Source organism: Lepus europaeus, chromosome 2, assembly GCF_033115175.1.
Source record: "Lepus europaeus isolate LE1 chromosome 2, mLepTim1.pri, whole genome shotgun sequence".
In the NCBI taxonomy this organism is placed as follows: domain Eukaryota; kingdom Metazoa; phylum Chordata; class Mammalia; order Lagomorpha; family Leporidae; genus Lepus; species Lepus europaeus.
This window is the reverse complement of record NC_084828.1, coordinates 108,153,358-108,178,411: the sequence shown is the minus strand read 5'-3', so window position 1 is coordinate 108,178,411 and position 25,054 is coordinate 108,153,358. Positions and strand designations below refer to the sequence as shown.

The following is a 25,054-nucleotide window of genomic DNA, read 5'->3' as shown; positions in this document are numbered from 1 at the left end:
TATATATATATATATTTCAAATTATATATGTATTTGTTTCAAATTACATATATATAAAGACTGTCAAGGCAAACCAGATCACCTGCATAGTCTCTTAGCTGTGTAAGGATCTTGAGTCATCATGAAGAATTGGCGATTCATTGTTAGACATTTGTAAGATTCTTCAGAAGAAGCTGACATTTTGTATTTATCTTAGATCCATGACAAACAGCTTAAGTGGACTTTATGTAGACCATTTGTTCAGGTTGTTACTGTACATATAAGTATCTACCTTACCTATTAGTTGTGACTCTGTCCTTATGGCTACTTCTACCAGCAAGAATTTTCTTTCTTTAGGTATTTAGGAAAATTCCAGAATTACTTTTATAAGATATATTAGATTTTATTGCATCATCTTTCACCTTTGCTTTGTTTTCTGGTTTGTTTTCTTTTACCTTGCTATATCGTAATCTCAGCCCCCTTACATCCATTTGGAGCAAGATGGTATTTAAGTTAACCAGGTGAAAATATAATGCGTTGCTGGCTACTATTGAGAAATAGCCATTTGGATACATGAGTATCAGTTTATGGACAAGTACAATACAAACTATTTCTTCACTAGCTGTTTACATATGGTGAATACTCTGCTTGTAAAAGTGCCATTACAGCTCATGACAAGAGCCTCTGGTAACTAATGACGTCATAAATAAGTGTCAATTGTCAACAATGGGAGTCACTGTGCATTTACTCCCCATGTAGGATCTCTGTCCTTAATGTGTTGTACTATGCAAATTAATGGTAAAACTAGTCTTCAAACAGTACTTTATACTTTGTGTGTCTGTGTAGGTGCAATCTGTTGAAATCTTTACTTAGTATATTTTAAGTTGATCTTCTATATCTAAAGATAATTAAAAATGAATCTTGATGAAGAATGGGATGGGAGAGGGAGAGGGAGCGGGAGACGGGATGGTTTGTGGGTGGGAGGGTGGAGGGGGGAGAACCGCTACCATCCAAAAGTTATAGTTAATGAAATTTATATTTATTAAATAAAAGTTTTCTAAAAAAAGGTGCCATTAAAATATATAAAATTATAGTTTGATTTATTTCTAAGTGATGTTTTCCTGTGGTTGCTTTGGGGGTGGGGAACCATTTTTCTGCCAAGGGCCATTTGGATATTTATAACATCATTTGCAGGCCACACAAAATTATCAACTTAAAAATTAGCCTGAAATAGATTTATTGAATTTCTACCTGCAGTTGCTTTGGCAGGGCCGACTTTGCAGGCTTTATAGAGCCCATGGTCCCAAACATTCCCTACTCCTGATTTGATTGATCCCTTATATCCTGGATTCTCTGTTTCTACCACCTTCAGATTTCTAAGCTGCATATGTACATTTCACTTTGAATCAGTCTTTTTTGTGTGCCCCTGAGTGGCTGAGTGTTATGAACATAGCATCTGAGCAACAGTTATCTAGAGAGATGAGCTTTGGAGGGTTCCCCATAGCAGGGAAGAGATGGAAGGTGAGGCATGGTGGCCTTGTAGCCTTGATGGGAGCTCAGCAGCTCACCATTAGCACATGAGGTCCTCAAAGTGCTATGTTTTTGTGCTTCTCCTTAGTTTCTTAGATGTGATAGGAAACTTGTAGGATCATTGCATTAATTACTGTTGTTGACTGGTTAAGTTGCTCTTGAGCTATTCTCCTTCAAGATTTGCTATAAATAAATGAAAATTCAGTTCATTTACAAATGCTTTTGGACTTCTAAGATGTTAGATTATCTACCTGCATATTGCAGTTAATTTTTTTAATTACATAAGCAAATCTTAGGTCTTGTGTGTTACTTCCTGTTTGTTAAAAGTAAGGAATTTTAAAAAAATGTTCTTACTTATTTGAAATGCAGACAGAGTCAGACTGATACCCCATCTTCTGGTTCAGTCTTCAAATGCCTGCAGCAACCAGGGCTGGGTCACATGGAAGTCAGTTGTGGGAGCTCAGTTTGGGTGTCCTAAGTGTGCAGCATAGATCCAAGTGTTTGAGCCATCACCTGCTACCTCCTCCTTTGCATCAGCAGGAAGCTTTAATGGAGAACAGAGCCAGAACTCACACCCAGGCACTCCAATATGTGATAAGGGTGTCCCAAGCAGCTTCTTAACCATTGTACCAAGCACATGCCCAAAAGTAAGGAATTCTTGACTGTTGAAATCATGGCCTAAAGCCTGAAATTGGTAAAAAAAATTCCCAAGGTGTTTTTTTTTTTTTCATGGAGTTACTTGGCTATTAATAAACATTTCAGTTCTAGTTCTAGAAATTGACTTTTTTTCTTGAAGAGTTCATGTTATCTGTAGATGAGCTAATTCAGCAAAAACAAAAAAACCTTCATGATCTAGTATTTGTTTATACACTTTTATTTTCAGGTTATTTCATCTGGTTATACATATCTTCATAGACCTTCCTGCATTTAACTGGTGCATTTAATTTCCAGATAACTTAAGAGTTTTCTTTTTTAATTTTAAAAAATGTTTAAAGTTTAAAGATTTCTCAGTATAGGCAACAAAATAATGAGTTTGAGAAAACTGTGCAGTTTTTCCTTCCTTTTAAATATAGCCAGCATTGATGGCATGAATAAGAGAACCATTTTAAAATTTTTAATTTTTTTAAAGATTTTTATTTATTTATTTGAGAGGTAGAGTTACAGTGAGAGGGAGAGACAGAGAGAAAGGTCTTCTGTCTGTTGGTTCACTCCCCAATGACTGCAACGGCCAGAGCAGCGCCAATCCGAAGCCAGGAGCCAGGTGCTTCTTCCTGGTCTCCGATGTGGGTGCAGGGGCCCAGGGTGCTTTCCCAGGCCATAGTGGAGAGCTGGATTGGAAGAGGAGCAGCCAGTACTAGAACTGGTACCCATATGGAATGCCGGTGTCGCAGGCGGAGGATTAACCTATTGCACCACAGCATTGGCCCCTAATTTAAAAAAAAAATATATATATATATATATATATTTATTTATTTTTGACAGGCAGAGTGGACAGTGAGAGAGACAGAGAGAAAGGTCTTCCTTTTTTGCCGTTGGTTCACCCTCCAATGGCCGCCGCGGTAGGCACGCTGCGGCCAGCGCACCGCGCTGATCCGATGGCAGGAGCCAGGTGCTAATCCTGGTCTCCAATGGGGTGCAGGGCCCAAGCACCTGGGCCATCCTCCACTGCACTCCCTGGCCACAGCAGAGAGCTGGCCTGGAAGAGGGGCAACCGGGACAGGATCGGTGCCCCAACAGGGACTAGAACCCGGTGTGCCGGCACCACAAGGCGGAGGATTAGCCTAGTGAGCCGCGGCGCCGGCCTAAAAAATATTTTTATTTGAAACTCAGAATTACAGAGAGGGAAGGAGGGAGGGAGGGCGGGAGGAAGGGGGGAGAGAGAGAGAGAGAGAGAGAGAGAGAGAGAGAGAGAGAGAGAGAGAGAGAGGTTTTTCATCCGCTGGTTCACTTCCCAAATGGCCACAATGGCCAGAGCTTGCTGATCCGAAACCAGGAACCAGGAGCTTAGTGTGGGTCTCCTACAGGGGTGCAGGAGCCCAAGGACTTGGGCCATCTTCCACTGCTTTCCCAGGCCACAGCAGAGAGCTGGATCAGAAGAGGAGCAGCCTGGACATGAACTGGCGCCCATATGGGATGCTGGTACTGCAGGCAGCAGCTTTACCGTATATGCCACAGCACCTGCCCCAAGAATCATTTTTTCACACCATGCAGGGGTGGAGAACATCTGGCCCGTGTGCTGTTTAATGCCCATGAAATCATTTGGTCATGATGTTTCAAATGGCCCTGGGCAGAAAAAAGGTTCCCCACCCTGTTGGGCTATGTCCTCTAAGTCCTGATATGAGGATGCTGACTTGAAAATCAAGAGGAAGCTAGTTCCAGAAATTGAGGAAAGGAAGTTTGTGTTTAAGTTAGGGAAGGATAACAATAGTGAGGCGACATTCCCAAACACAGATAGTAGGGCAAGACCACAGATGGGGAGGTGAATCCTTAGGGAGACAGTAACTATTCTCATGCTACCATTGTGAATGGCATTGTATTTTGCTAGCTTATAAACTCTCCTGTAGGTGCAGTGGTTTATTTCAGAAAGGAGAGGAACCTTTTGGTTCTAAGGCACATTTTAGTTTTGGAAGCTGTCATTGTATATCCCAAAACGTCCTTTGAAATGGCTTTGATGACAGGGACAAGAGGAAGGGGGAACAATCATGTTAAAGTCATTTGGCTACTCTTAAAATCAGGGCCAGGAAGAAAACATTTTCTAGCTGTAAATCACTTACTTGTCTACATTCTTTAGAGAATTTTATACAAATGACTTTAACAGTTTTAGGGGTCATGCCTGAGCTTGAGAGACTGTTTGCATGGTATACGTTTTTGTGATTAAGAAAACAGTACTTTATTGAGGTGGTAGCACTTCTATTCACACCCTTTCTGTAAAATTTGACTTTTTACCTGATCAGGAAGAATTGCTTCTTAAAGTCAGTATTGAACAGAGTATGTACTTCACTGATTTGTTGTTACAGGTATATGTAGTGTTAAAAAAATTTAGTGTCTAAAATGTAATTGTAGCAAAAAAAAAAAAAAACCAACAACCAAGAAACAGTGACAGAAGACTCTCAATTAAAAAAAAATGTTTTAAAGAATGACAATGAGGGGCTGGTGCTGTGGTGTAACCAGTAAAGCTGCCACCTGCACTGCCGACATCCCATCTGGGCACAGGTTCCAGTCCCGACTGCTTCACTTCTGATCCAGTTGCTTGCTGATGAGCCTGGAAAAGCAGTGCAGGATGGCCCAAGTACATAGGCCCCTGCACCCACGTGGGAGACCCAGAAGAAGCTCCTGGCTTTAAACTGGTCCAGGTCCAGCTGTCACAGCCATTTAGGGAATGAACCAGTGGGTGGAAGACCTCCCTCCCTCTCTCTCTCCCTCTCTCCTTCTAACTTTGTATTTCAAATAGATAACTAAATCTTTAAAAAAAGGACAATGAGTAGTATCATTTCACTGAGTGATTATCCTCACCCTACATAGATCTAAGTGCTTTTGCATATATTATGGAATTTAATCTTTAAACTCAACTCTATGGAGTGGGAATTGTTACTTTTCCTTAAAACTATTGAGAGTAAGGAGTGAGGTCCACAGCCAGTGTAACTGGTAAATGAGGTATAAACCCAGGTAGACCCTGCACTATTAACACAAGTTCCAGGGGCCAGGGCTGCCTGCAATGCGGGCATCCGTATGGGCACCAGTTCAAGTCCTGGCTGCTCCACTTCCGATCCAGCTCTCTGCTTTGGCCTGGGAAAGCAGTAGAAGATGGCCTAAGTCCTTGGGCCCCTGCAGCTGCGTGGGAGACCCAGAAGAAGCTCCTGGATCCTGGTTTTGGATTGGTGCAGCTCCAACTGTTGTGGCCATTTCAGGAGTGAACCAGTGGATGGAAGATTCTCTCTTTCTCTCTCTCTCTCTGCCTCTGCCTCTCTGTAACTCTCTGCCTTTCAAATAAATAAATAAATCTGAAGAAAACAAAAACAAAGAGAACCCCACAAGTTCCATAGGGCCAAGTGTTTGGGCCCTCTGATTGCACAAATTTTGCTCCAGCTGATGCTGATAATGGTTGCCTATGATTTGTTTTTAAAAAGTCAACTCAAAGAGAAGTATTACACAAATATTCAAATGCCTTGATGGCTATAGCAAAAATATTGAAGCTGGATAGGATTGAAGGATTTGGAAACCAGCGTCTTCAGCCAATGGTGCATGCATTAAATAGTAATTATAAGTACATTATAATTAAAAAATAAAAAGAGTTATGCAATGGCCCATTCTTCTGCCTTTCTCTTCTTTTGTTTTAAATCATTGCTAATATTTTAGCATGCGAGAGGTTGCTGTGGATCTGTGTGAGTATAGAGGTGATCAGTGATTTGTTGTATTGTGCATGAAATGGCAATGATTTTTTGAAATATTGTGGGAGCATTATGCACCTTTTCTAGGCTACTCCTGCGTTTGTTTCTGTATTTGCAAACCTGTTCATGTGCATGCCATTGAGGTTGTCCCTCCTTCCACTGTGTCCTTTCTTAGGAAGTAGTCATAACACTGGGTCACCCTGTGAAGCAAAAGGTACATTCTGGTTACATGTAAATGCAGCAGTGGGTGGCAAGATCTGTCTTCCTTTGCCAAATAAAGTGTTGTATTTCACTTGGTTTCTATTCCTGCTAAGCAATTTTCATTGCCAGCAGCCCCAATACACATGAGGTGAAAGCAAATAAACAACACAAGGCATCTGGAGTCAGGAAGTCTCATCTCAGACTAGAAACCCATGGTTTTAGATTGACATTTGAGAAATAGGTTGCTGAATAGGAGATCCACTTGCTAAGAGAAATCCAGTGACCTGACCATCAACTTCTTGTACTTCTGAGGAAACTGTTTAATCATTGGATTTTTGGAAAAGTGTCAGGAATTGATTTTGGTAATAATTTTCTTTGTAATAAAATATTAACTCAAACTGTCTTAGGTAACTGAGTGTTAACTTTGATATTTATTGGTTCTCTATGATGTGTGATTAACATCCTTGAACTGAATAATTTGAAACTAACCTCTTGTTGATTGAATGCTTTTTTGAAACAATTCAGGTAAATCTGGCATGAGTATTCCTAATAGTGTGTAATTTAAACATGATATTTTCTCCTGCCTTATAAATGAAACAGACCAAATTGAGTTTGTTTCAAGTAAAGTTTCTTATCATTCAAGTTAATGACATGTTACAGTAACTTATTGAAAATAATTGTTAACTGAGCATTAAAAGTCCAAAGTTGATAGGAGTTCTCTTATTATTAGTTTAAATTTTCACTTCCTTGAAAGAGAGAGAGAGACAGAATAAAGAGTGATTTCCATCTGCAGGTTCACTTCTCAGACACTTGGAACAGCCAGGGCAGGGCTCAGATGGGCCAGGCTAAAGCCGTGATCCTAGAACCCAGTCCAAATCTCCCATGTGGTATCAGGGACCCAATTAGAGCCAGCACCTGCTGCCTCCCAAGATGTGCATTAATAGGAAGCTCCTTTTACAGGGGAGCTGTAACTCCAGCTAAGCACTCCGAGATGGAATGTAGAAGTCCAAGTGGCATCTTAACTCCTAAACCAAATGTTTGTCCCTTTGGAGTTTCATAAACCAGAAGAGATAAACTCATGTCAAAATTGATTTGATTTTAAACATTTGTTAATAAGTAAGGCAGAAAGAAAAGGAAGAAACTTTTTGTGCTATTCTGTTAGGCTACTCATAGCAGTATTGGTTTATGGAACTTGAGGTTTATATATCATTAAATATTAATATATTAAGAAAGATGCTTACAGATTTTTGTTTTCCTTAAGTCATACAGCTTAAGAATTCCTTTTCGTTTGTGGTTTCAGGTCCAGATTAAGGCAGAATATACTATTTACTGAAGAGAAAATGGTCAAAGTGATTATATTCAGATTGATAGTTGAACATCCCAGTGGGTATTCTGAATGATGTTTATTTCTTCCACTGTTAATATCTCACCCTTTCCTCTTTTAGGACCTGCTGAAGTTCCCATGATGTCACCCAATGGATCTATTCCTCCCATCCATGTGCCTCCAGGTTATATCTCACAGGTAATCCATTTGATAGACTTTTCCACTCCCTATGGACTCACTCATTGTTCCAACAGAGTATATGTTGAGGCTTCAAAACTTTCTCCAGGAGTTCATTCAGTTTTGATAATGCTCCCATTCTATCTGTGGCCAGTTTGTATGTCTTGCTGTCTGACATGTCAGAACATCACAGAGGGTTAACAGACTGCCTTCTGCTAGGCTGGATTTCTTACTTTATCACTGAGTTGTGGCACCTTCATGGAATGTCTTGCTTTAGAGAGTTCCTTGTATCTGTAATGTAATTCCCTGGAGAAAAATTCATAGACTTAATTAGTAAACATGTCACAGACAACATCGTTAACATAAATAGAGCCTGCTTTCTATTTTGAGAGTCCCATCTCTGCAGTGTGCTGCAGCCTGGGCTTGGTGAGTTACTAAGTGCAGTGTGAGAACTTGGCTGCCTGTGCTGACATTTCTGAATTTTGGTTTTCTCTCAGATGCAATGATGGCAATAGGAATCTTGATGTTGTACTGTGGGGTGAGACAGTGTCAAAGGATAAAGTTGTACCCTGTATCTGGATAAGGCATAAAATACTTAGAGTGCCTGGAACAGAGCACTCTAAGTCTCTGCAGGCTTTAGTATCTGTCCTAGCCTAAGCACACTGTTCATCAGATCCTGCTTCCCCCTACATCACTTCCTTTCCAAGTACCTCACCAAACAACCATTTTTCTTTCTTTCTGCCTCCTTTGTTCCTTTCTTCCTGATTCTAAGAGCATCATACACTGTTGAAAACAAATTAGGAAAAGCCCCAAATTGTATAGAAAGAAAATATAATTTCACTACCCAGAGGTGATAATTATTAGCATTTTATTGGATTGTATCCTTTCAGATGTTTCCTCCTATTCTTTTTGTGTATCTCTGCTTCTGCTTTTAAAGTGGTTTAAAAATCTATAATTTTCGATTGTTAATGATTTTTTGCTAGGGTGAGAAAAATTGGCAGCTACATAGGAAAATTGCTGAAGTGCAAGCAGGAATCAAGATTTACCCTTCTCTGATGTAAAAACTTATCCAGTTCTTCACTCTCTAAGGCACATTACGGACACTATAATTTCATTTTTTTTTGTCCCTTCTTTTATGTGAGCCAATTTGACATCTTTTGTTTTTAAGTAGCCAGATTATTGGCCAATCTTCCCCCTGTTGCAGATAGATGACTTGTTTCCTACATGTCTTTGTAAACAAGAACCTCTAGAGGGAGAAAAGTATGCAGGCCAGCCTCTTCCAGCATGGACACGAGATGATGGATGGCATTCACATCCCTAGTCAATTAACAGAAAAAGAACAAGTAATGTAGAATTCCATTATGTCTTCTGCTCATTTATTTTGAGGAAGTGTTTCATTCCATTGAACAGTATATAGTTCTCAGCATTGTGATGACAAAAATAACATCTCTTTTTATTCTAAAGGCCCATTTAGGGAACAGCAGTTAAAAACTGAACATTCTAACAGAAGCTGCTATGTGCTTTTTCTTGCTAGTGATGTTGCTGTAATTATAGTAAGTGTGCAAAACATTTATTAGGATTCTTAGGAAAAATGGACAATTTTTGGCCGTGGTTTATTTCTGATTCTGAAAATTGTCTATAGAAAATCCAACAAGAAAGGGTAAAAGCAGAGCAAAAAATGTACTCAAACCACTGATGGAAACATCATGACACTCTTTCCCAATTGTTGATAAGAGCAGGAAATGATGTACACCATTGGGAGAATAGTAAAGTTGGAGTGATTTGGATTCTGAATTGAGATAGAGGAAGGTATGAGATTGTAAGACATGTGTGCAAATCTATTTTGCATGGGTTGCTTGATCAGAAGGTGGGCCCAGTGTTGAATGGCCTTCAGTGATAGTATTATAACTTCAGTGATAGTTTTACATCTTCAGTGATAGTGTTACATTTACTTTACTGTACAGTAAAGGACCTGACAAAAACAAATTGTTAATATGAAGAAAATTGAATTGAGAAGCCAATGGGATGCATGGCAACATCCTTCAGGCTGGCAACACCCATACTTAAAGAAAGGAGAATGGGGCCAAGTGTAAAACATGAAGCTTAAGGAACAAAGTACATTGTTGTCATTAGTTGTGGAAGGAAAAGAGTCATAAAAAATTATAGTAATAAAACCCAGAAATGAACAGAAACACCCCTCTAGGCTGGACATACGTGAGAAGTGCTCAGTCCTAGTGTGTCCTCCTGTTGATCAGCTCTACGTTTTCTTCCTAAAGTACGCGTGGCTTTCTAGTTTGGGTCTTGAGTTGGGTGTCCATTGCGTGCAGTTAGGTTCTGTTGTGTTCCCTGTGCAATCCTTAGCACTCAAGCCTACTTGACCTTCAGCTTGCACCTTTACATGTCGCCCCACAGGTATATGAGACAGCAGCTCATTGCACTGCTGCTGTCTGGATGTATTGGGCCTTTTCTCAATGATATACTTTTGTGTCCATAGTTTCTCTCAGTCTGAAATACTTTAGAGCCCTTCTGTGTGTAACGGCTTAATCATTCTTGGTCATATGCATCTCCTTCATGTGACCCTTTTAGAACTTGTACTCCAGCATAGAAACCGTTTTTTCTGTTCTTTCAGCATCTTTGGCACTTGGTCCCCATCGCTGTCATGGAATACGGTGTATCAGTATCCAAAATACTGCCTGGCACATAGTTGGTACTTGTTAAATTTTTTTAAATGTAAGTGGTTGTCTAAGGTTAAATAAAATAAATAGAGGAGAGTCATATTTGCTTCATATATATATGATATATCTATATATATATATATATATATATATATCTTCAAAGTATATATATACTTAGAAGATTTGTAGGTTTTAGGAAGGCCTGATAGCTGGAAAATAATGAGATTCAACTAATCTATACTCCCAAGTAATGAAATGTTCTGAATGCCTGTTTAGAAGGGAGAGGAGTGCCAGGACAGCTCGTTGGAGGACAGAATAATCCTTTGAACAAATGGTGCTGTGACAACTAGATATCCAGATACAACAAACAATGATGTTGAAACAATACGTCATCATATAAAGAAATTAATGCAAAATGGATGTGAACATAAGTATAAGAACTAAACCTATAAAAGCCTAGGAGTAAAACTTCATAACTGTGGACTGGGCAGTGAATTCTTATAGGTGACACTAAGAATGTGAGCAACATAAGAATAGGTAAGTTTCACTTCATCCAGATTAAAAAAATTTATGTCTTTAAAGACACCATCAAAAAACTGAAGAGAGTTCACATTTCTCAGAATGAGAAAAAATATATGTGAATCATATCTTTGGAGGAACTTACATGTAGAATGTATAAAGACATTTTAAACTCAAGAATGTAAAGACAAATAACCCAATTCAAAAATGGGCAATGGATTTTAAGGGACATTTTTCTTCACGAAAAATATATGAGGTAAAATTTCATAGAAATAAAATTAAAAGATAAGTTTATTTTGGTGCCAAAAAAATCTGAGATCCATGCATAGAGGGGTCTCCCAAAAGTTGATGGAAAATTAAAAAAAAAAAAACTCATGCATCTCGAAGTAAACTTATCTTTTTTAAACATTCATTAATTAATTTATTTGGAAGTCAGAGTTACACACAGAGAGAAGGAGCAACAGAAAAAGAGAGACTGAGGTCTTCCATCTGCTGGTTTACTCCCCAGTTGTCCGCAGCAGCTGGAGCTGCACTGATCCGAAGCCAAGAGCCAGGAGCTTCTTCTGGGTCTCTAACACAGGTGCAGCGGTCCAAGAACTTGGGCCATCCTCCACTGCTTTCCCAGGCCATAGTAGAGAGCTGGATCGGAAGTGGAGCAGCAGCGGCTCGAACCAGAGCCCATATGGGATGCTGGCACTTTAGGCGGCAGCTTTGCCTGCTGCACCACAGTGCCGGCCCCTAAACTTATCTTTTAAGTTTTCCTTGAACTTTTAAAGCTCCTTTGTATACGACATGATCTAGAAATCAGTGGCAGGAGCTGTCTTGATGAATAAATTACTTTATGGCAGTGTGACCATTGGTATGTGATATGCCTGCATCTGCAACACTGAAATACTAGATACTCATGTAAGCGATGGTCTGGTTTGTAAGGAAGTGAAGAAGGAGGTGAGTGAACCATTACTTGATTATAGTAGATTTGTTGTGTAATCAGTGTACAAAATGGGTCATAAATCTAACAACATACCTATGTCAGTAAGAAGCAGGTAATCTTATAGTGAGACAGACTCTAGGTGTAACAGACAGCTCTGGAGATGCCATCAACAGCATGGTCTGTGTTTTCCAGTGGACCATCAAAGTGCTGTGCCCTTGGTGGGGACCGTGCAGTGTTGTCATTTTGACTCCATATGGGTGACTCTTTATGTGGGGGGAGTGTGTGTTGTCCTTTATTTTTTTGGTGGAGGGGTGTTGGGGGGAGGTTTGATGAAAGCATAATCCAATCTTTTCCATTTGAGAGAAAAATGCTAGTTTTTTTTTTTTTTTCCCCAACTCTGAGGAAGTGGGTTAGGTAAGAGGGAATTCAATCTTATCAGAGTTATCGTTTCTATCATGTGAACACATTTGCGAGGGTGATGAGGGTCAAAACAGTAGGAAAACAGGGAAGTAGCACAGCTGGGAGGAACATGGATATTACCTGGAGAGGCCTTCCTTCGATTTCCCCTGCTGTCCTTCCTGTGTCACTTTTACCACGTGTGTGAATGCCTACTTGATGTGCTAGAGCCCAGAATTAAGAGGCATGTTACACGCGGTGTGAGCATTCAGTGTGGTAGCTGTTATGAAAAAGACTGTGTTACAGCAATCCCAGTGAGTTGGCAGAGCTTGCCTTCCTAAATACATGTTGAGATAATGTGGTATGAAGCAAAGTTTTCCTTTCATTGTATACTGGCCATGGCTCTATTTTTTTTCTTTGACCTCATCATTAACTTTCTGAATAATTTATGTGCAAAAATTTCATAAGCAGATGCTTTGAGTTTTATTTTCCATGCTTCCATAGTAATTTATTATACATTTTCCAAAAGCTTCATATTGACCTAAAGATTAAAAAAGCATATGAAAAGTAACAGTGAAGCATCCAAGTTAATGTTTTGTTATTTGGGTAACAATTCTTTTTTTCCAAATTAATTGATGTAACTCAAATTTTGGATAATAATCAAAATAAGAATTTTTGTCACAGCAGAAGTATGCACTTCTCATTCCATTGTATTGGATAATACCTGTTAATATTATATACATTCTACCTCCCTTGGCCTGCAAGAGATAAATGTTTTTTAAAGTGCAGTTAAATTTGGTTTGGTGGTCATTTTCCAGTGGGGACTATTTGAAGAGCTGGCCAGAACACAGAAGCCCCTGTGGAGAATCAGTGGAGCCTGTTATGTGAAGGCCTACGAATGCCTTTCCCCAGTTTGCTCAGCCAAGCCCGCTGAGCTGTAGACATTAGTCTCAACACTCTCCTTTGGCAGTTACACCCTAGGATTAACCGCTGCCTTGTGTTACCTTCAAAACTGTGAATATAAGCAGAAAAGAACAGGAGGGACTGCCTTGTGTCCTGACAAACTGAGTCAGACCCACTTGTCAGGCAATAATAAGAGAATGGGATTGTTTCTCTAGTCTTCTGGAGGAATTGACTTTCCTAGAGAAAGTTAGGCAATATTCTGTAGTGTGCATGGCAGATGGGAGGTTCTGTAGAAAAGAACAGAGTACTTAAGTGTCATTTAGTTCCATTATCAGAGGATTTGCAGCAATTTTGTTTTTTACTTCATTGCTTATTTTGTCTGAGCAGTGGGTACTGGCAGCATTGGCAATGCTAAATTAAAGAAAAACACCAAGGACATCCTTTCCTCTTCAAAGTATTGTGCAAGTTTCTCTTTCTGATCTTTCTCCATTTCTCCCATTCTACATTTTCTCTTGGATTTCTTTCCTTTGTTTCTAAGATCCTAGCCTTGCGGTATGATAGGACACAGCATTGGCAGGAAGACACATGACCCAGGTGGGGCTCTGCATCCAGCTGCTGAGTGACTTTTGGAATACTAAGTTACTTATTTTACCATAGCACTTGTTTGTGTTTACTTGGTTGCTGTCTGTCTTGCTTTTAGCATTTAAGCTGCAAAAAGGCAAGGACTCTGAGTATCACATTCAGTCCTGTTCATCAGTGGATCTCTAGTTTGTTGCACATAATCAGTGTTTATCAAAATTTGGCTGGCTGGGCTAACTTTTATCTTGTGGAGGGAGGATAGGAAAGGAAAGTGTTGAAGATGTCTGAGGTTCTTTTCTAATCCAAAATCCAGTCATCCTCTCTTGTACATATTGTTCATATTGTCCCTTAGGGAGGTAATTAAGTGAGAACAGAAGTTTTCAGAATCAGTCATTACCAAAATAATTTAACCTTGTATTGACAAGAATGCTATTCTTATCTACAAAAATGACGTTTGATTTTCATGACAGCATTGAGACCAAGGCATACACAGCAATGACTTCTGAATCATTTGTAAGTTATAGAACTGTTTAGATGCCCTCCACAGGCCCATGCATTAAAGACTTGGACCCCAAGTCTTAAGTTGAAGGTTATTAGATTAATCTTCATGGTCAGTAGATTATGCTGTGTAGGAGGTGGGCCCAGCAGGAGGTCCTTAGGTCATGGGGAGCTTGCCCTTAAAATGTAGTTCTCGTGAGAGGGTTGGTTCTGTAATCCAGGTTCAGCCAGTGTCTCTGCTTTCTGGGTGTTATCCCCCCTCTGCACTTGTTCTGTCCTCCACAATGCCAGTTAGATGCTAGAGTAATGGGACTGCTAATGTTGGACTGTGAACTTCCAAAACTGTGAGATGAAATGTACCTTCTTCCTTTCTAAATAGGTCCTCTCAGATATTTTAGTTACAGTGATGATAAGCTGCTTAGTACTTGCACATTACATTTGATTTTATTCCTCAATTATAGTCTGTCTCTCTAAATTAGTAGCCAGTATTTGTCATATATAATTACTTTTTTTGTGTGTGTGCAACACCTTTTACTGAGGTTAGGCAACTTTACCAATGTTAGGTGAATTTTATATCCCTTTACAGTCTTTGAAATGAAGCTCATCAAGTTCACAAACTTGGAACTGTGTTATAGTTTAATTATTTTGCTGTGTAATAAGTATTTTTGAATATCATCAGAATGAACTTTTAATCCTTTCTTGTGTCAAAGACTATTGACAGACTGATGAAGCCGTTTTGAATGTAAAATATAAACTTGATAGATAAAAAGGAGACTATTTTGAAATAGCAGTGGTCATGTATATTTTTTAAAGATGATGCACTAGGCCGGTACTGCAGCTCACTAGGCTAATCCTCCACCTGCGGCGCCAGCACCCTGGGTTCTAGTCCCAGTTGGGGCACCGGTTCTGTCCTGGTTGCTCCTCTTCCAGTCCAGCTCTCTGCTGTGGCCCGGGAGCGCAGTGGAGGATGGCCCAAGTGCTTGGGCCCTGTACCCGCATGGGAGACCAGGAGAAGCACCTGGCTCCTGCCTTCGGATCAGCGCAGCGTGCCGCTGGCCGTAGCGGGCACTTGGGGGGTAAACCAGCGGAAAAAGGAAGACCTTTCTCTCTGTCTCTCTCTCTCACTGTCTAACTCTGCCTGTCAAACTGACAAAACAAACAAAGATGATGCACTAGTTACTTTGTTGCTTTATTAACATATGAAATAACTGCATCTAGAAGCAGGTCTGATGACTATCATAACTTTAAAGTTGTGATTGTAGTAAATATTGTTAATATTTCTGTAACTGTAATATGATATGGAAATATCTGAGTTTTATTAGTAACAAAGTCAGCAGTACCACCAATACTATGGTTTGCTGTCTACATTTATAATTTAAGGAAATACTAAATTTCAGTTACAAGTTGATGAAAATGAAGATGGAAGCTCTGGGTTCAGCATCCTCTGAATGCTGTCTGTCTTGTCCTGTGGGCTGAGGATTCACAGTTAAAATACTGTTGAATCTAGTGTAATGGCGCCCAGTGGTGCCTTGTGATGGTGTATTGAAACTTAGAACTGGAGCTCTCCCCACTCCCCGTCACTGGGAATAGCACTGACCTAATTCTTGATGTTCCATGCCCATTCCACTTCCAGTGTACCTCCCTGCTAATGTACCTGGGAAAGCCCTGGAAGATGGCCCAATTGCTTGGGTGTCTGCACCCACATGGGAGACCCAAAAGAAGCTCCAGGCTCCAACTTTGGCCTTCCCAGCCCCGGCCATTGTGGCCATTTGGGGAGTAAACCAGTGGATGGAAGATTTCTCTTTGTCTCTCTTCCTCTCTCTCTCTAACTCTGCCTTTCAAATAAAAATAAGTAAATCTTAAAAAGGGAGGGAAGGAGGGAGGAAGGAAGGAAGGGAGAAAGGAAGGAATGAAGGAAAAAGAAAATAAAAAAGAAGAAATGAAAAGAAAATAAATTGTGTGGCATTTCCCATCTGGGTACTTGGTTATGCATCCTGTCACCCACCTGGCTAAGGTTAAGTCACCTAATGACACCTGGAGATTGCTCATCTAGAATTTAAGACTGTGATGTTGCCAGTGTTAGAAAATTATCTGAGTACTTTACAAGTTGTGTTCTGTGCAAAGTAATTCATAAACTATTAAATGATAGACAAATCGTAGGAGTTGTTATCACCTTTGCTTTCTATGTAAAATTTAATCCATTGGCTAGCTTGCCTTCAGCATCAGTGCCAAGTGCTCTATTTTTTGGTACCTCTGTTTTGAGAAGAGGTCTCTTGGTTCTCTGAAATAACTTGAGAAGCTCAGTTCTCTCCAATATGGGGAGGGGTCTCTGTCTCCATGGGCTCCTCCGTTTGGCGTGGCTGGGGAATGGCGAGGTAGAGTTGTAGCCAACTAACTGAGGGTCCATTGTGGGTCTACAGTTCACAAGATGTGTTTCTTGACCTTACTGGGCTTCCTTCTTAATTTGGAAGGTTATAATCAATGAGTGCATTGTCCTCTTCACTGTAGAGTTGAAGATCCCTCTCCCCCCAGTGCAGAATGTGCTTGTTTGCCTCCTCCTTCCCAACCTATAGTGTTGTTATTTACACATGACTAGACAGTAGCACCTGGGAATAGCAGGTGTGTCTAGGGAAGCACTAGATGTCAATTTTATTTATAGGTGCCTCAGTTTTGCTCCTTTTTCCAGATTAAAAGCTTTTATAATGTGAGTAGAATCACAGCCTTTTCCTGAGTGTATCCAAGTGTTGGCATACGTAAAGCCAACAGAGGAGAGATTGCCATTAATGGGGTGTCATCCTTTTTTTAAAAAAAAGAAAATTTATTTGAAAGGGAGAGAGCGAGTGAGCAAGCAAACGAGAATGCACACATAAGAATGCTTCTATCCACTGGCCTGCTCCCTAAATGCCTGCAACAACTGAAGCTGGGCCAGGTGAAAACCAAGCACCAGAAACTCTATCTGGGTCTCCTTTGTGGGTGGCAGGATCTGAGTACTTGAGCCATCACCTGCTGCTTCCCAGGGCACATGTTAGCAGGAAGCTGAAATTGGGAGCAGTGCCAGGGCTAGAACCCAGACCTTTCTTTCATGTGAGATGTGGCCATCCCAACTGTTTGTTAAGTGCTGTACTGAACACTTGCCCCAGAGTCTTCTTAGATGAGTCATGTCTGGAGTAAGCCTCATTTGTAAGACTCATGCTCACAAGTACTGAAGAGTCATATTGATATCTTCTGCTCCCCATAACTCCCAGTCAGTGCCTCAGCCAATGCCTGGAGTTGGTATTTGGGTTGAAAATTAGGCACTAATGGGAAATGCTAGACTTCTTGATAAAAATAAGTGTGTATATAAAAAGGTTAGGGATTTTCTGTTCATATGTGAATCAACTAATTACCTCAAACAACCTTAGCTTTGATTACCTGTATAGGAGATGAAATTGGATGACTGGAATTAACCATTTGCAAGAACTGCTTGAGGAAAATTCTGTCTGAGAATATACCCATTTCAGGAACTTTGGTTTCTTGATTCAAGAGAGGACATCTGTTAGCAAGCAGGATCTACTTTACAGGATAACTCTTTGTGGGTGTCAAGAGTCTTCAGAAATGTAGAAACATCACCAAGCATTTTTTTTTCCATTTGAGTATAAAAATAACCAGGCTATGAGGTTAGTATTGTAACAAACAAGTTTGGTCACCACTAGAGACTGCAGCATCCCATATCAGAGTGCCTGTTTGAGTCCCATCTGCTCTGTTTCTGATCAAGCTTCCTGCTAACGTGCCTAGGAGGCAGCCGAAGATGGCTCAAGTGCCTGGGCCCCTGCCAGCCATGTAGAAGATCAGGATGGAGTTTCCAGTGCCTGGCTTCAACCTGTCCCAGTAATGGCTGTTGTGGCCATTTGAAGAGTGAACCAATGGGTGGAAAATTAATATTCTCTCTCTCTCATACACATACACACACGTGCTCTGCCTTTCAAAGAGATAAACAAATCTCTCAAAAATAGCCATGCTCTGTGACAGAAGAAGCCAGTCCTAAGCTTTATAGATGTGTTGTCTTGATCTGAATGATAATGAAGCATTGGGAATATCAAACACTTTACAGTGTCAGCCATTCCATATGTGACAAGAAATGAGTTTGAGAAGTAAAGTTTGGTGGTTTCCACCACAACTATACTCTTTAAATTTGCAAAGACAGAATAATGTACGGCAGGCAGTAAGAGTAATATGTTCAATTCTGCTGCCATTTAAAAGTCAAGTAACTTAACTCTTCCATGAAATCAAGCATTTGTCCTCTTTTCTTCTGTAACTCTCCTAGTGTTCATTGAACATCCCTTTACTCTAATGCTCCCTTCTCATGGTACTTGGGCAGCGTTGATGGGAGTCTCATCCCTCCTGGCAGAAAGGGGATGGGTCAGGGTGGACAGTAGCCCTAAGAAGCAGAGGAAGGACATTGTGCAAAAAGAGAAAATGAAGGATAGTGCTTTTGTCCTACTGGTTGTTGATGAATGAACCCCCACCCCCACCCCCCGCCCTGCGCCTTTAACCCTCATTTGGGGTTAAAGTAGACTTTACCTTGGAGATGGATGAACACTAGTGGTGAAATATGAGCAGCAGGAACGACAGAGAATTTACTGGGTTCAGACTGTCTGAAATGTTAGGGTAGGATGCCAGCTGTCTAACATAGTCATGAGGAAAGTTTTTGACAATGAATGTGTTATGTTCTTGGCAGATCGCAAATCTAAGTAGATAAACTTGATTTTTTTTTCTTTTGGCTTTTCCATTCATTTAACCAACATTTATTAAGAACCACCTAAGTGTCCAGTTGCTTTTTGAGGACTGAATGTGAGGGACAGAGCTGTAATTCAGGCTTTAGGGCCAATAGGCCAGGAGGAGAGGTGAACCATGGGTCTGGGCGGGAGAAGCCAGGACTCCTTGCTGGCCCGCCTTCAGTCCTAGCAGCTGTTTTATATTGCCGGGCCTTTTTCTTGTCTTGGTTCGCTGCTTGAGTGCTCAGTTTTGTCTAAGATATCTTCTCTTCCAGGATTGGCCTGAGAGCCCCCTTCATACATGTTGGCAGCACTTAGCAAATCAGCTGGAGCCTGACTTTCACAATGTCATTTGGTCCCAGTTTTCCGTGTCCAGGCGGCTCACTCAGTGTTCCTTGGCACCCCAGCCAGCTGGCTGCCAGGCACACCCTGCCGCAGCCGCTTGGGTTCACGTGTGTCGGCGTGTAGTCTGCTCTCATACACGTACACTGGCCATCTGGGACAGGCTTTAAGTGCCTCTCTGGCCTCCTGTCTTTTAAGTGTCTCTCTTGATTCTTGTGGCTTGCAGCCCAGTAGGAATAGAAGGCATTTCAGGACCTGAGGACTTTGTTAAAAGCCCTGGGGAGCATTTCCATTCAGTCAGGGAACTACCTTCCCTTTCTGTTGGCTTCAAGAGAAGACACTCAAAACACAAGGGTTTTTAGGAGATGTTTTATTTATCTTTTATTATAAAGATTTATTTATTAATATGAAATCAGAGTTACACAGAGAGAGGGATAGACAGAGATATCTTCCATCTGCTGGTTCCTTTCCAGATGGCTGCAACAACCAGGATTGGGCCATGCTGCAGCCAGGAAGCAGGAGCTTCATCTGGGTCTCCCATGTGGGTGTCAGGAGCCCAAGTACTTGGGCCTTCTTAGGAGAACCATTTTAATTCTTAGATTCTAAATTGATCCTGGTGCCCACCCCACACCCCCAGCTCTGTGTCCTTGAGAAAGTTAGCTTGCCTGCCCTAAGCTTCATTCCTTCTGTTTTCTAAGATGGGGGTGATGCCGTCTGTGTCTCACAAGACTTGGCAGGAGAGAGCGAGGGGTGGCCTGGACAGTAGTAACTGGGGGTAATGTCTTACTGTTAGTGCCTATTAGTCAATGTTCTAGGAATTAGATTGAGTTGACTCCTTTCAGATAGAGGGTATGAAGGCCAACAGCAGATACTTAACAAATCTACTCTAGTAACACATCCTTATGTCCAGACCAAGAATACTAGGCAAGAATACTAGACACATACACAGCTTGTAGTGAATCTGTTCATAACCCAGGAATCCTATTTCTCTCCAGTTGGTTGTTTACAGGCATACCTAACTTCTGTGTAATTCTGCACATACGAAAGACAGCAATGTATAGACTAGTGTGAAAAATCCCAATTCTTAAAACTATTTATATGAAATTTGTTTCCTTTATTATTTTAAAAATTAAAAAGAAAAGAAAAATATCCTGGTTCTACAGCATAACTAAGAGGTACACTGAATTGTGCTCTTGGACCTTGGTTGTCTTTATGTAAAACAGAAATGCTAACATGGAATTCTCAGGTTAAGGAAAAATGTCAGCCCCTGTCCTGCAGCTGGCAGCCCGTAGGTACTGATTGGAGTTCGTAGCACATCCCCCCTCCACCTTGCTCCCATGAACTCTCCCTGTTGATGCTGTTTTCTGGATGCTTTGTTTTGATGGTTTTCTTGCTCATACTTATAAAAACACCTGGGGGTAAGTCAGATATTCTCCTTTTTAACATTTCGTGCCTTGTTCTCCTAGGCCACAAGATAATAAAAATACTAGGCATATTAGAGGAGAATTTTTAGTCAGTTCCTTCTGAACTGGATAAAAAGGCATGATAGAGATTCCAACTAGCTGCTTTTTGCCACCTGGCTGATTTTCTTTGTTGGCCCGAGTAAGGTGGCTGAGAGTTTGTTCAAGGGGATATATGCATCTCTTTTTCTGATAGTATTTTTCTAAAGCAGGCATAACTTGTAGAAACTTGGATTAGTCTTCAGACCCTGAGGCTCTGGTAGATGGTACATTTCTGTTCTAAGGCCACAGGCTGAGTGACCCACACAACAGAAATGTATTTTCTCATAGTCCTGGAGATTGGAAGTCTATGATCAAGGAGCTGGAAGGGTTAGCTTCTTCCTTGGACATCTTCACATGATCTTCCCTCTGTGTGTGTTTGTCCTCTGCGTTTATTCTTCTCACAAGAACACTGATCATACACTGGTTTGGAGCTCTCCCATATAGCCTTGTTTTGCCTTAATTATCTCTTTGAAAGGCCCTACCTCCAAATATAGTCACATTCCAAGATATTGAGCATTGGGACTTAAATGTATGCATTTGGGGTAGGGATGGCACAGTTCAAGCTGTAATAGGGAGACAATCTGAGAACCTAGCATAGTGGCTCTTTCCTATGGTTCTGTGCTTCTCTGGAGAAGACAGTACTGAGTGGCCATTATGGTGAGTCCTAAAAGTGGAAAAAATCTAGAAGATGAATACTTTGTTCTGTTTTCCAAAATCATAATTACTTTTTTATTCGGCACTTAAAAGGACTCACTTTATTTTTTTCTCCTTATATTATTCTTTGGCTGTGTAAATGAGCCTTATTGTTTAGCACCTGTTTTTTTCTCACCTTTGACTATTCAGTCCTTGGCACATCGCATCTGTCAGGAAATGATTGTAGAATTGAGTACAAGTGATTTGTCTGCCTCTGGACAGTGTCGCAATTCCATTCACCCCAAAAGGAAATTCATCTTTTCCACAGTTATCTATGAAGTTTGACGGCCTATTTTATTACCTCAGGACATTTGGCCCAAACACTTTCAGGTGTCTGAATACTTCTTCCGCAGTTACATACTTATTTATGAACCACTTTGTAAACGAAGAATGTCGTTGCCACCATTTCCCACATGGCTTTGATGCATGAGTATTACTCCTGAAACATTTTTATTTGGGAGTGCTAAGGCACAATTTCTTGAGTCAAAATTCAGAACTGAGATTTATTTATTTATTTTGAGAGGCAGAGTGGATAGTGAGAGAGAGAGACAGAGAGAAAGGTCTTCCTTTTTGCCGTTGGTTCACCCTCCAATGGCCGCCACGGCCGGCGCATCATGCTGATCTGAAGCCAGGAGCCAGGTGCTTCTCCTGGTCTCCCATGGGGTGCAGGGCCCAAGCACTTGGGCCATCCTCCACTGCCTTCCCGGGCCATAGCAGAGAGCTGGCCTGGAAGAGGGGCAACCGGGACAGAATCCGGTGCCCCAACCGGGACTAGAACCCGGTGTGCCGGCGCCGCAAGGCGGAGGATTAGCCTGTTAAGCCACGGCGCTGGCCTGAGTTTGATTTTAATAAATATGTTACAATTTATGTTACAGAAGGACAGTAAAATGAATCTTCATCACACTTTTGATATTTGTTCCTACTTATTTTGGAATCACTACTTCATCTCTTAAAAAGATGCAAGATAGGCCTGGATTTAGTAAGAGCAGGTTTCTGAAATGTCTGATTAGGCATGTGGATATCTTTCACACAAGTCCCGCAAAATAATTTAGGAGAATTAAAAATGGGTCTATTAAATATTTTGTATATGCATAGACAGTTTTTGGTTTCAAAAGATAGTTTTCTAACTGGAAACTTTTGAGGAGATGTATTACAGTAGTTTATACTACAGATTGACATTTATTTAAAAATTTAAAGTAATTAAAAAAACTTATTATAAAATATAGTAGTAAAAAGATTGTTTTCTCTATTTTTGTTTCTTTTTATCCAGTAATTGAAATTCTTTGAAATTATTTGTTTAGTGACCTTTGCTTTTGTTAAAAAACATTGTTCTATTAAGTCAGATATTCTAAGATAAAGTGATAAAAATTTTTATTATCATTACGTCTGTTTAAAAGTTTAAAGGGTTCCTCATATATAGCGAGAGGCCTGTTCTTGGTAAACCACACAGCAGTCAAGGCTGGGGGCTGGAGCCCATTCTCTCAGCTGTCCCAGGCCTAGCAGTTCTTTGCAGCACTTCCTGATTCTGCCATCTCATTATCTGTACCCCACAGATTGTGGTATCTGTTGTACTGGCTATTTCTTTCTGGTGTCTCACCAAAATTATTTGTTTGTAGAGCAGATAGCATGTCACAGAGGCAATACATACTACACGATACTACCTCCGTGCATGAACTACAGCACCGTTTGGAGCGCGTGTGGGTAGAACACTGCTGCGTGTTCTTCACCACACCTTGCTCCACAGTACTCAGACCATCCTCAGAGCTCGAGAGCAAGGGTGTCTGTCTTGATTTGAGATCACTTAAGTTTTGCACAGGTTCGAATCCCTTAAGTTTGTTTGTTTATATCCTTGTCCTGAGATGTTCATTTAGGGCGTGTTTATGGCTTCTGACATTAACGTTCCTGTTGTTTCCTAAGACGTCTTTGGTGATGGCACTGTGTCAGCTAGAAGAGGAGTGAAGCAGAATGTTGTCAGGCAGATTTGCAAGACCAGTCCTGGAAAACGTAATTATGTCACCTTGGAAGCCCCTTTCTATAGAACCACCAAACTGATGGCTGTGTTCAAACTCATTCCTAAAATCAGCATAAGCACCAGTTAAATTCGCTTGTCTTGGGTGAAGCCAGTGAAAATTTTATGATGATATACATAAAACAAATGAAAGTGAGATTTATTAGCAAGCTTACTGGTCTCTCCAAAAAGTTTTGTGGGATCAAAATCAGATGGTTGATGAAATTTACTTTTGTAAATTTTCAATGTGATTACTTCCAGAATTCACTTAATGAGTTGAATTGTAGAACCATTCTGTGTTAGTTTCCCCCCACCATGAGGGAAAGAAAATAAAATGGGAAGTTATCAATGGTGCATGCTCATGGTATGTGTGCTAATAATAATGTGTACCCTGTATTTCCCTTTTGCATTTTTTCTTTAGGTGATTGAAGACAGTACCGGAGTCCGCCGGGTGGTGGTGACGCCTCAGTCTCCTGAGTGTTACCCACCAAGCTACCCCTCAGCCATGTCTCCCACCCATCACCTGCCTCCATACCTGGCTCACCACCCGCATTTTATTCACAACTCTCACACTGCTTACTATCCACCTGTGACTGGACCTGGAGATATGCCGCCCCAGTTTTTCCCTCAGCATCATCTTCCCCCGACAATCTATGGCGAGCAAGGTGAGTAGATTACTGTTGGTGTCAGAGGCTGTTGAAATTGAGGCCACCCTTTCTTTCTTTGTAATAATAAGCATAGTAGAAAGGGATCTACCTTGTCTATGAAACTAATGGGAAAGGACCAGCTTCCTTTGTATTGCATTGTGTCTTGGAAAGATGACCTTATATGTTCGTTCCAACTCTGTTTCTGTCATTTTTCCCAAGTTCTGCCCCCACCTCACAAAGTGAGATAGCCACTTTGATTTTAGAAAAGAGGCCATGATCAATCTAATGTCCTACTAACAGATTTTCACATGTGAATGGCTTGGGGGAGATGGACCCATCCTTTCTTTGACATCTCTATGATTCAACAATATAAGAGGAATTGAAAAATGTTTTGTACCCCGATTCCAAGTTTTGAAGATTGTGAAGTCTCCATGAACTTTTGGTTTCCTGCATGCATTATGTTGGATTTCAAAACAGTATGTTGCAGAACTCAAAATTCCCTTCAGTGTTTCTGTGGTCCCCTGAACCTGTTTTTAGTATAAAAGTAGCCATTTGTGCAGCCATATTTTCACTGCTTGTTAGGCAAATGCTTACCTTGAAATGCAAAGAGCCTTAGAGCTATGTGGTGCTGTTTTAAGTGTAAGGCCCTTCTCTGTCAAAATGAGGACTAAGAAACCAGATAGCTGAGACCAGAAACGCTATCAGGGTCTCCCACATGTTGGGCCATCTTCTGCTTTCCCAGGTTCATTAGCAGGAAGCTGGATTGGAAGTGGAGCAGCCGGGATTCAAACCAGTGCTCCAGTATGGGATGCCAGCATCATAGGCAGCAACATAAGTCGCTGTGTCATGATGCCAACCCCCCTGTTTTCTTATAAAGCCAGAAAGATCCAATCTCTTTGTTGGGCATTATCACTTTCATGATGTCTAAATATAATTTCAACCTGATTTAAAATTTTTAAGAGAAATTTCTCCTCTAGGATCATTAGATTATTTTACAGCATGCTGTTT

The 25,054-nt window shown here is 40.8% G+C and overlaps 1 protein-coding gene across 3 annotated transcripts in view; it reads left to right on the top strand.

The window, feature by feature from the left end:
• Positions 1 to 25,054, top strand: part of FNDC3B (fibronectin type III domain containing 3B) — a 356,988-nt gene that overhangs the window by 183,974 nt on the left and 147,960 nt on the right. For all 3 annotated transcript variants that reach the window (XM_062211816.1, XM_062211803.1, XM_062211809.1), the window contains exons 4-5: positions 7,544 to 7,620; positions 23,821 to 24,064. In XM_062211816.1, coding sequence (XP_062067800.1) covers positions 7,544 to 7,620; positions 23,821 to 24,064 — 321 coding nt within the window. The remainder of the gene's footprint in view (positions 1 to 7,543; positions 7,621 to 23,820; positions 24,065 to 25,054) is intronic.